The sequence below is a fragment of the Tauraco erythrolophus genome, chromosome 19, assembly GCF_009769465.1.
Source record: "Tauraco erythrolophus isolate bTauEry1 chromosome 19, bTauEry1.pri, whole genome shotgun sequence".
In the NCBI taxonomy this organism is placed as follows: Eukaryota; Metazoa; Chordata; class Aves; order Musophagiformes; family Musophagidae; genus Tauraco; species Tauraco erythrolophus.
Window position 1 is genome coordinate 14,924,289 of NC_141483.1, and position 11,332 is coordinate 14,935,620.

Genomic DNA, 11,332 nt, shown 5'->3' on the forward strand with positions numbered 1-11,332 from the left:
ATCTGAGACGTCTGGCCACTAAGGCCAGCGCAAGATATTCCAGATGAAGGGTCAAAAAAACCTCTAGAATAGGCCAAAGTACTCTGGTGCCTGCCAAGGTGCCAGCCTGATGGCAAGTCTAAGACTTCCTCCGTTGGGTTGCTCTCCCTCTCAAGATTTGTTCCATTAGCCATTACAGCTGTGGCTCTGCTCCTCACCCTTCAGCATCCCGTCCTATCGAATAACACACCACCTTCCACTGCAACTGGTACTCGACTCCACAACAGGCAACGAGAGACGAGGAGGTAGATAAAATATTCATTTGTAATAGAAAAGTACTCTTAGAAAACTAGGCTACGTAGGTCTTCTCTACACAACACTTTAGCTCTGCCCTTCCACACACAGCTGCCGTTTCTGAAAAGACTTGGAATACGCTCAGGATAAAGTCAAAAAAAGGAAAAACTGCCTCTGGGCCACTGTCTACTCCTCTTCCCCATGGTACTCGCGTTGCCCTCGCTCAGAGCAAGACGATGCTCCTGTATCAGTTACAGAGCTGAACGTGGGCTGCTGGGCTCCCACCTGCGGCAGGCTGGCACGGGGCGTTTGAACCTGCGCTGACTGTGCTCTACCTGTAGTAAAGCACACGCAGCGTACCGCCCCGTGACGATGGGAACCAACTCCCCAGCTGAGATCCAGGGCCAGGCAGAAGTTCCAAGCGCTAACTGGTAACACCACCACCACCCTCAGGAAAAGCAATCAGGTACAATTTGCTCCCGCTCCTCCTTTTGGAGGAATTTTAACATTTTCCACCCTTGAGCTGCACGGATAAAGCAGGGGGAGTTCTCCACAGTTCAGTGCTGTAGAAGCTTCACTGAACGCTTTGGGGAGCAGGTCCCGGGAGCCACAGCCAGGCACCTGGCAAGCCGAGCCCAGGTACGTCTCCCTGCTCCCTCCCAGTGCTCCGAGAGGGCTCCCTCTGCCCCCCAGCACTGCTGGAATCGAGTCAGCACATGTCAGTTGTCCTTCCAGGAGTCACGCCAAGGCACTCCTGAGCTACCAACCCTGTCGCCTACAGGCCTGGGAGAAAGGGAGCTCGGCAGTAGCTCCGGTGTGTTTAGATCACCGCGTTTCTCCCACGCCTGAAAGCCTCGGAAGAGACGGGGTCAAGGAGTGCCCTGAAGGAAGGTATATGGCTGACTGACCTTTTTTTTGTTTGTTTTTCTTTTGCTTTGTTTTTAAAGTGCAGGATAATTACTAAAGCCAAAGGAAGGCAGCCCTCTTCCTCTCGAGCCACAAATTAGCAAAGACAAGAGTGCTACAAATTCAGGGCGTTTCTCCAGATGCTCAATAGGTCCTTACAGTATCTATCGTACACCCAGTAACCTTACTCACTCTTGTCCCAGAACTACTGCATTTAAATACCCCAAATGATCTAGTTTGTTACAAAACATAATTTACAGGCTCCGCTGGTCCCGGCCCTCTGCTGCAGAGGATCGGTCGGAGGAAGGGCAGCACCTTCCCGGCTCACTGATGCAGATGGGCCCTGTCATCCGGCCGTTTGATGTGAATCCTTCGCACGCGTTCGATGCGCTCTCGCTCCTCATCTTCCTCTAGGTGATGGGAGCGGCCGGCGGCCCCTCCTGTGGCTTCCAAGAGCGCGTTGTCGGGTCCCCTCCCGTCCTGGGACTCGTACAGCAGAATGTTCAGCGTCTCCTCGTAAATGCGGGCTTCTGGGAACTCCACCTGCCCACCCAAGAGAGAAACAAGGTCACTCTCAACTATTGCCAGCCACTGCAGGCACCAGATTACCTCATTTTTAATTGCTGATACGCTTCTGGTTTTAAAATTTCTTAATTACACCCTAGGTACAGAAATCCTTTCTAGCACAATGGTTTCTGTTCCACTATTTGCTTTCAGCTTTCGAGAGCCAGCAACCAGGTTTCTTTTTCAGAACTGGCCTGCCCACAGGGCAGACCCACCTGGATTCCTCCTGGGAAAGGTAAGGCGGCACGGGGAAGGCATGCCATTGCTCACCAGGATCTGTCTTTACATAGGATGTAAACCCAGCTTGGTTAAGTGAGCAGGTTTGTCTAAAGAATGAGGAACTGGACTGAACTGGTGTTAGAGAATATGACAATTGCCCTGTGTTAAGAGCCACAGCCAAGCGGTCCCCGCCCTAACGAACCCACAGGCTGAGCTCCACTGTGCTGCTCCCGCTTGGAATGGCATTGATTATTCTATAGAGACGCAAAACAATGAAAGGAGTGTTCAAAACGGAACAGATGTCAGGATGCCAGTCTGACAGCAGCTGGGCCTGGTGCTGGAAGCACTCAGGGATTTACTCGTACCTTTGTCTGTTTTTTCTCAGTAGCATAAACAATGGAAGTGCAACAGACTTCGGCAATCTTCCGCCCCTGCCCGTAAAAAGACCAGCAGCAGATCTCATCTCCAATCACGTCTTTTATAAAGAGCACTCTCCCGTTAAACCTCAAGGACAGCTTATCGAACAGCTCGATGTTCTTCAGCATGTTGTCGTCGGAGTTGCTGCAAGAGACAGAAAAGAAGGGGGTTTGGGCAGGGAGTGTTCATTCCAGCATCTCCCTTCCCTTACTGCCTCTCTACCAGGGTAGTGTTTACAGGTGGCAGCCAGGACTGCACAGGATAACTCATTTGACTAGTACAAGCAGGAAAACCTGCTGCTGAAGAAGCAGCAATACGACGTCAACAGTACCATGAATAACACTGTCCGAGGCCGTTCCATTTTGTACGAGATTCTATCACCCCAACGAAACCATTCCTAAGCTCGAGCTCAGCACCAGCTGGATGGAAACAGCATTTTGCCATGAAACACAGGCAGACATAAAAAAAGGGGGTCAAGGCCCCAGACTTGATGATTTTACCACTTATAGAGACCACTGCACCGTGGAAGGCTTCGTGTATCCAAGTAATGTGCTGTAGCCCATGGGGAATTCAGGCCAGCAGTTGGCCAGGAGCCTCTGCCAGCTGCACCTCAGTATTAGAGGAACTCCTCTGGCACAGGAATAGCACACGCTTAGCCTTCCGTTGATGACAGTCGGCTCCCTTCGGACTCAAGTTTGAAATTAATTGGGAAAAAAACGAGTGCATGCCAACACCAATCTGTCATTGGTCCTGGGTGAAGAGAAACCAAATGCTTATCATGGATTTTAGTCCATGAAAAACCTGAAAGAAGTCCCAATAAAGTCATCACCTACCTGGTGTAGGAGTATTTGTTGTTGCTTCTGTTATACAGCAACTTCACTGCTGGCTGTAAGAAACAAACCACAGATCAGTTACGGGAACTGCAGGAAGAGCTGGAGTCTCAGCTCAGTCCAACACCCCACCGCAGAGAAGCTGCAATACGACACGACACCATCAGGCCCAAGCCTGTTGTTGTTACTGTTGTTGCTGCAAAATTGTCATGCAGGGGTTGGCAAAGGGGCTGCAATCCCTTCTGACCCCTTCTGTGACGAGATCATGATCTGTTCTCACCCACCCTCCGCCTTTTTGCCAAGGCTAACCATTACCACCAGCATCCTCCCCTCTACCTGCCACAGCCAGCAGCCTTCCAGAAACAGGAATCATTGATTCACTTGAGCTAAAGGAAGTGTCTGTCGTTAGTAACCAGAGCAGACAAATAAATTGAAGATCTAAGAGCCCTGAGGACCTGCTCAAGCAGCCTGCTACTGCCTACGCCCTCTATTTTAATACCTTACGTGGAGAAGTACATGGCCAGGCCCAGCCTGAGCAACATTTGACTTTTAATTCAGAAGAAATGTTTAGCCTGCTGTAGAATTTCAGTGCTTTGCAGCTCAGCAGTTGAAGTGCACGTGTTTTAAGACAAGCCCATTGTTGAAAACTAAAGAACACTTCCTAAAGAACACTTGGTCAATGTCCCACGCAAGCCAGCACCCTCCCAGGCCACGGCGCAGCATGGCCACTCTTACCTTGTTAGAAGTGGCGATAAGTTTTTGCTCTTCTTTGGAAGACGTGATGACTGGTACCTTGCAGAAGGGTTCATACGCATCTTTGTTCTGCTGAAACAAGCATCAAACAGCAGCTGAATGCAAACAGGCCTTAGGGCACCCTCATATTAACAGCGAAGGTCCCGCATGTTCCGTGCTGCAGGGTTCAGTGCATAACCTGTCCCGACACCACACCGAGTATCTGATCCTGGTCCATGCTCTGAACCAGCCTGGCACTCCGGCTACCGGGCAGCACTCCTCTGAGACCACCTGAGATGTTCATTTCTGCCCTCTGCCACTCTGCAAACAGAGGGACTGAATGTTATGTACCTATTTCAATGGCAGGATCTGGAATGTGGCTTCACTCAAACAGGACACCAGTAACAGTGGCTTCAAATCTAAGACGAGCACCTCAGAGGAAAACAAAGAACAAAACGGGACTTCCAGCAGCCTGTGGCTATTGTGGCTACAGGAAGCTGCTCTGGTCCAGCCAAAGGACCCAGCCCACTCTGGTCGATGCTGGAAGCATTAACTTTTGCCACAGAGCTCAAGCTGACGACAGCATTTCACCGTGTAAGGCCCTGAAGAGCAGTGGAGAACGCTGCAGAGGAGCCAGGCTGCTGCCCCTTGCACACTCCCAGAAATCAGCAGAGGGAAACTGGGCAACTGTTTATCCCTCACTGTAACTGGGCAGCACTAAATGTTGAGAACAACTCAGTACCTTTTTCTGGATGTGACCAGACTCCAGCAGATCAATGACATGAAGTATTCCAATTTCATCCCAGCCTCAAAAAGGCAAGTGGGGAGACCAGAAAACCTTGCTCCACCCAGATGCTGCTTCCCACCCAGAGCAGCCTCATTTTTGACCCCTCATTGCTGCCAGGGCAACCTGACTCCTCCTTACCCCTGCGACTTACCTGCAAGGCTGCTTGGCACTCGTCCACCAGCCCCTGGACCAGGTAGTACTTTGCTTCAGCCAACAACTCTTCTATCTCCCTGCGGCTCTCGGGGAGCGGCACAGCCCCATCACGCAGGTAGTTCAGTATTGTCCCAAAATGTTTTCCACAGCGGTCGATCAGGATCCAGCCTAAGGACAGAGGAAGACCACAGTACAGCAGAAGTGGAAAAAGGCCTCAACCCTGGCCTGGGACTGCTGTACCAAGCAGATTCCTGCGAAAGAAGACTAACTCCAGTTCCTTGCTTGAGCTGGTGAGCAGAGGAGCAGAAAGCGCAGGGAATTTAGCATCTCCTCCCACGTGTCAAGTGCAGAGTATGTGGGAGTAAGGCAGGAAGCTCACCTGTTTCTCATAGTTCCCCAGTTATTGACAAACAATTAACTGGAACAGAGGAATGAGCACTTTTCATTCTCCAACTAACCAGCTCTGTTGTCTCTCTACTCCTGAAGCCCTGATGCATTATTATTTTCTTGCCTTCTATCTTAGGGCCCTGTTCCATAGACGTGTTTCTTACAGACAGCTTACTAAAGCCAACCAGAAAAGACTGTCTAAAGGTGGTTGCACCTCAACACGACACGGGGACCCACCGTGATCCACCATCTCCAGCAGATGTGCAGAAAGGTCAGCAAGAGTGTAAGAGAAAGTGAGGTACAGCCCCTGCCTCGGGGCTCATCCCCAGCGCTGCTCGGGACAGACCACGGTGTGAAGGGAGGAAAACATCCACAAGCAAAAAGCTTTCTGGGGATCAAAGGGTCTGCACCTCACCTCCTCTTGCCAGTCTGCTGCCGGCATCAGGCCGGACCCTGAGGATTGTTGGGCAATGTTGAGGCTCGGGTTTCCATAAATGAACAGATGGCCACGCTTACGGGCCGCAGCTCAGGAATGCAGCGAGGAAACGCTTGTGGGGAAGGAGTCATACTTTGGACAAATAAGGAAAGTAGGTTAAAGCAGACCCTGTGTGTTCTGCATGAATGGAATTGCTAGCAAAGTCTGAACATTTGGTTCGATTTGGAGGAGTGAACGCAGCCCTTTCACACTGTTCTGTGGAAAACCGAGACCCTCTCCAGCATCTCCCTCCTCACCCTGCTGCCTACATCAAACACAACGTGCGCTCCCAATTGCCATTTTACAGACTGTAACAACCAACAAGAAAGCTGGAGGCAGGAGACCTGGAGACAGAGAAATCCAAGAACAAAAGACTGATCCAGGCTCATGAATACCGTACACCTTCCCAGCCAGCGCAGAAAAACGCCCATTTGTCAACGCAGGGGTACCTACAGCAAGATGTCTCATTTTTAAGAGAAGAGGGAACACAAGGCATGGTAATAAACATGGACATCCACGTTCCACAGATGCAGCCCTTGACAGAGTTTACCAGGGCGCAGCAACACGTAGGGAGGGAAAGGGCAGGCTGGAGCAGAACTGTGACCACCCCCCCAAATTCTTTGTTATCATCTCTGCTGCGATTCCCTCTGCAGGCTGTAAAAATCTGCTGCAACTTTACGTTTACAGATGGCGAAACCAAAGCAGAATTGCTCACTTTCATGTGGAGGGGGGGATGAGAAAATACTTCGAGCAGCATTGCAAAATACAAGTGACTGCTAAAACAGCTTTCAAAAAACCTTCTGTTTTAACCAAACAGCCAAAACGAGATGACTCACAGGAAAAGGACCCTGCTGCCACTCCGTGCAGAGCCTCAGAGCATCAGAAGTGGGTTTCAGCTGAAGTCTTTTAAAGCCATTTTTTAATTGCACTGTCCTGTGATCCATTTACTGAGGCAGGAATGCACAATCCATGAACTCTATGTACACACATTAGACTTTTAGGAAATTCATCTTTTGTTTTACAAGGCGTCAGGGACAGCATCCAAACACTCAAACTAAACCAGGCTAGATTTTCTGAGCAAGCCTTCACAGATGAAATAGCCTGACACTGCAGGCTGCCTGATGCTCAACAGCCTTACCAGCAGCTGAATGAAAACCAGTCTCCATCAACTGGTTAACAACAGTGAGGAGTGGGGCAGGGGGGAGGAATCACACTGCAAAAAAGGAAACTGGAAACAGATGGATGCACCTGGAAAACTCACTCTTCTATCTGCTCATTACCATAAAAACAAAATCTTCAAAATATGCCGCTTTGCTACAGTTCATGAGCAGTTTCTAAGCCCAAAATAATCATCTGCCACCCACCGCCAGAGAGCTCCAGTCTCTTCTCCCCAGGCCCAGCTCCCAGCATGCTGGAATTGTTGAGCTTTGGGAGAGACGTGGGGAGGTGGTGCTGGGGTCGGAAGAATGCATTTGGACAAAGAAGAGGACTCCGTGTGACACATTCCACAAACTTTACTCCTTCCAGTTTCTCCGCAAGTCTGGCTTCTTTTCCTAAGAAACACTTTGTTTTGTGCCAGATTTTGGGTGCGACCAATTAGCAGTATTTTGAAGAATTTCAGATAAAAAGAGCTTCCTTTAACAGCTCCAATGCTATTGTCCCAGTTTCCAGCATCAAGCCAGGCAAGGGGAGATAAAGCAAGAACTACTGCAATGGGAGTGTCTCAGTTGCAACACACAGGAAGTATCAAATTCCTATTAAAACACAAACTGGCTAAATGGAACAATCCCACACAGACGCTGTCGGATTCACAGCAAGATAAATTGCAATTTTATGTCTCAGGCAGGACATTTGAGCAGATTAAACTCCGGTTCCCCTCATTTAGCAGGAACATTGTCAGCTGCTCTCCAGCAAAAAGCTCCTGCACCTACATGGACTCTGAGCCTCGGGAACACGACGTACCAGCACCCCCGTGGTACGTCTCTCCATGCCCGGAGCAAGCACTGAGACCACGCCAGGGTGGGCTTCCAAAATTAATTTGGAATTTCCGAGCCATTTCCAAACTGAAGGACTTCAGAAGTCTGGAATTATCAAATTTGTGAAGCACAGAGCTGCTAGAGAGAGGGGCAGGAGGATACTTGGGGAGATGCCTGAAGTTCAGCAGCCAGGGTCTTCAATGAACTGGTTCGTGACCCTTCCACTACAACACCCCTCCACTTCTCCCAGAAAGGTGCTGATTCCCATTTGACAGGTTTGTTTAAGTTGACCCACAGGCTGGCTTTTTTATGGAACCTGCCCAGCCCAGAGACCCTGGAGCTGGAGCCCACAAAGCACAGTGCCAACGTCACTGCTCTACAGCAACAGAAACTTGCACGAGGCACAGTGTGACACCTGGAACAACACAGCTTTTTTTTTTTTCCCCCCAGATCAGCTGCAAGGACTTCTAGATAAAACAGGAACGTTTGGATAATTTGGTCGTATTTTTTACATATGTTTTCCCCCCTCAAATCTACTTCGTCCTTTCTCCAGAACGCTTATCACAAGAGCCCTACTAAATCCATCACTTGTTCCACATGACCTCTAAACACAGACTATTCTAAAGCACTCAAAACTAAGTGCAATTCACCTAACTACGCACTACATTTTCTATGCTTTCAGCAAGTTCCAACAAAATTTTCAATTAATTAGTGACAAGAAAGGTGTTTTGAACCTTTAGGCTCAGCGACGCAGTAGCTGTCGTTAAAGACAGCCAAGTCCATAAACACAATTATGGGCAAAACGTCAGTGTGCAAACAAAAAGCTGTGCTTCCAACAGACTCTGTGACACCCTCACGATAGGAGAACACCGATATAAAACTATGCTACCAGTTGCAGTTATCACAAACACACTTCAGCTATACTGTTAATTTAAACACAAATTTCATAGATTTCATAGATTTCTAGGTTGGAAAAGACCCTAGAGATCATCCAGTCCAACCGTCCCTAATCTCCCATTAAACCATATCCCTAAGTAGTTCGTCCACTCTTTTCTTAAACACATCCAGGGATGGGGACTCAACCACCTCCCTGGGTTCTAGAGAATCTCAGCAGAAGATAAAATCAACGTATTTGGTACGGAAGGGAAGCATCTGAGCGCTGCTCTTTTAGAAAACTGTAGTTTGACAGACTGCACATTCCTTCTTTCCAGACACACTTGACATGGAGAGACCCATTTGCTAGCTCTCTCCTTTTATTGTCAGCAATACCATAGCAAATTTTCTAAAAAATTTTGCAACTGCTTTTATTTTAGTGAAGCCAACAATCAATATTCTCACAAGAAAATAGTTTCATCTAAAAACCAGCTTTTAGCTCATACCCCCTCCAATCTTCAAAGCAAATTTTAAACTTGTATTTGATGTAAGGAAACAAGATGAGGGACCTGCCTTCTGAGCTTCAAACTAACCATGCAAGTCCTGACTCATAGTTTCTTAATCACTATCCCTACCATTTTCCATATGCTTAACAGCTTTGGCGTTAGTATTTCCAAAGAAAAAGACAGTCTGTGCTACCTGGGCCTGACAGGAGCCTTGGGACTTCTCACTGTCCTTTCCTTGTTTGGCCAACTTCAAGTCATACGTGTCTTCCGTCCCACATCCTTTCTCAGATGTTCAAGCTACGAGTTTTTGCCACGAATAAAACTTTGACACTGCGCCTACGATTAGATGTTCCTCTCTGTCCTCTAATCTTTTTCTCCAACCCCTCCTGACCTGTTTTCACTGGAGAGGAAGGAGGGCGGCGTGAGGGACGCGGGGAGCAGCCCCCTACCTTCGCTGTCCGTGAGGACTTCCATTCGGCCACTGAACATGGCCTTGAGCATGGTGTCCTGCTTGGTCAGGGTCTGCATGGTGGTGTAGTAGAGGGCCCCGCCAATGTTCAGCTTGACGTACTTGGAGCTCGGGCTCGTGCCTTTGAAGGAGGTGGTGCGAGTCGCAGCCGCCGGCACTGCTGTGCTCACCACGCTTTCTCCCGACATCTCTTCCTGCAAGCAAGGAGTTACCAGTTAGACTTGCGGTTTCGCTGCACGACACCCAGCTTCGTGCTACTGCGGGTTATTTTACACAGAAGTAGCCATAAGTGCGCCGGGCATCATCAGCCTCGGCTCCTCCCTGCCTTTTTGAACAGTTCTCAAACATTTTAGCCGTTTGTCTTCTTTCTGGTGGTGACACAAGCCAGCCGAAGAATGTCCATCAACTCAGCCAGCGAAGGACGCTGTGAGAGCTGAGCAGTTTTCACACTGCCGAAGCCAGTGCTTTCCCACAGAAACTGTGTTCACTGCTTTCACCACTTCTAAAGCTCAAGCTCTTCCTTCATGAAGGATCTGGCCCATAATTGGGCAACCCCAACACACACAGCCTAGGCGGATGATCCCTAGATGTTAAAACGCAGGCTAGCCGCAGATTTTCTCGAGCCTCTTTTTCCTTAAAGCACACACGGCCCTACAGAGAGCACACACAACCTTCCTGCTCTCTTCCCTGCACACCAAACCCGGGTCCAACACCCCCCGCCACCTCTGCCCGCGGTGCCCGGGCAAAGCGGGCTCCAGTGAGCTCAGAGGGTCACAAGCTGTCCCAGCAACGCGCCAGCTCAGCGGGACAAATGCTCTGAGAGCCACTGGCGACAAATCCCTAACGCGGCTGCGTCTCCGTGCTCCACTGCTTCGCGTCCCACGGTGGCAGGACGGGATGACGGACACTCGCCCACCTCAGGCGCGGGTCCCCCAGCGCTCAGGGCACGCTGGCGGATTCTGGCTCTGCACGATTTTTGCTCCACCGCCCCGAAAAGCAGGGGACATCAGACGGCAAAACGCAGTTCCGCGTCCAGGCTGCGCTGCGCAGGGCACCGTCCTCCCCGGGACCTGCCCCGGGGCTCTCCGCAGCCTCAGCCCCCCGCTCGGCCAGGGACCGGCACCGGGATCCCCGGAGCGTGACCCCCCCCGCCCCGCGGGGCCTGGGACCACCCGACCCTGTGTGCAAACCAGACCGCGGACACCCCAACTCCCGGCAGCCGGACCCCCCCGTACCGGCTCCCCGTTCTCTGAGCGCCCCAACCTCGGGGGCTGGACCACCCCCCCACCTCGCACCCTGTCCCCCCTCCCCGGGAGCCGCATCCTCCAACCTGCCTCACCCCGACCCGCCCCGCCCCGCTCCGTGCCAGCAGCCCCCACCGGGAAGCCCCCACCGGGAAGCTCCCACCTCGGCTGACCGGCGGCCCCCCCGCTCAGCCGGCCCCAGCCCCCCCCGCCCCCGCGCCGCCTCACCATGAACGGCGCAGCGCAGCCCCACGGACCGAGCGAGCGGGAGCGCCGGGGCGGGGGGAACTTCCGCCCCGCGGCGTCACTTCCACCGCACGCCGGGTGCGCCGCCGAACCCTTCCGGTGCCTCGCTCGGCCTCCGCGGGCGGTTCCGCGCTGCGCTCCGGTCCCGCGGGCTCGGCCGGGCCCGGGCCGCGCCGCTCGGCGGCAGCCAGACCCAGCGCCGCCTTCCCGCTCCGCGCCGAGCCGGGCCGGGCCGGGCCGAGCGGAGCCGGCGGGCGGAACGGCAGCGCGGGCTG

The 11,332-nt window shown here is 51.7% G+C and overlaps 1 protein-coding gene across 2 annotated transcripts; it reads right to left on the minus strand.

The window, feature by feature from the left end:
* Nucleotides 1-1,500: 1,500 nt before the first annotated feature.
* On the minus strand, nt 1,501-11,081 carry KCTD10 (potassium channel tetramerization domain containing 10). Of its 2 annotated transcripts, none has more exons than XM_086623485.1 (7): nt 11,040-11,081; nt 9,548-9,761; nt 4,880-5,049; nt 3,945-4,031; nt 3,213-3,265; nt 2,328-2,523; nt 1,501-1,722 (listed from the first exon to the last, which is right to left on the minus strand). In XM_086623485.1, the coding sequence occupies exons 1-7, from the start codon at nt 11,040-11,042 to the stop codon at nt 1,504-1,506; spliced, it is 942 nt and encodes a 313-aa protein (XP_086479611.1). In that variant the 5' UTR covers nt 11,043-11,081; the 3' UTR covers nt 1,501-1,503. The 2 variants fall into 2 exon arrangements, with proteins under 2 accessions (XP_086479611.1, XP_086479610.1); XM_086623484.1 differs by having other exon boundaries at nt 3,945-4,034.
* Nucleotides 11,082-11,332: the final 251 nt, after the last annotated feature.

Bases quoted from the DNA above. Each gene is read 5' to 3' on its own strand.
- KCTD10 (XM_086623484.1), bottom strand. The intron at 5,050-9,547 runs GTAGGGGGCTGC...CTCTGTCCTTAG, and splicing joins AGTCCTCACGGACAGCGAAG to GCTGGATCCTGATCGACCGC. The intron at 1,723-2,327 runs GTACGAGTAAAT...TTGGGTGGGCAG, and splicing joins CTGAGAAAAAACAGACAAAG to GTGGAGTTCCCAGAAGCCCG.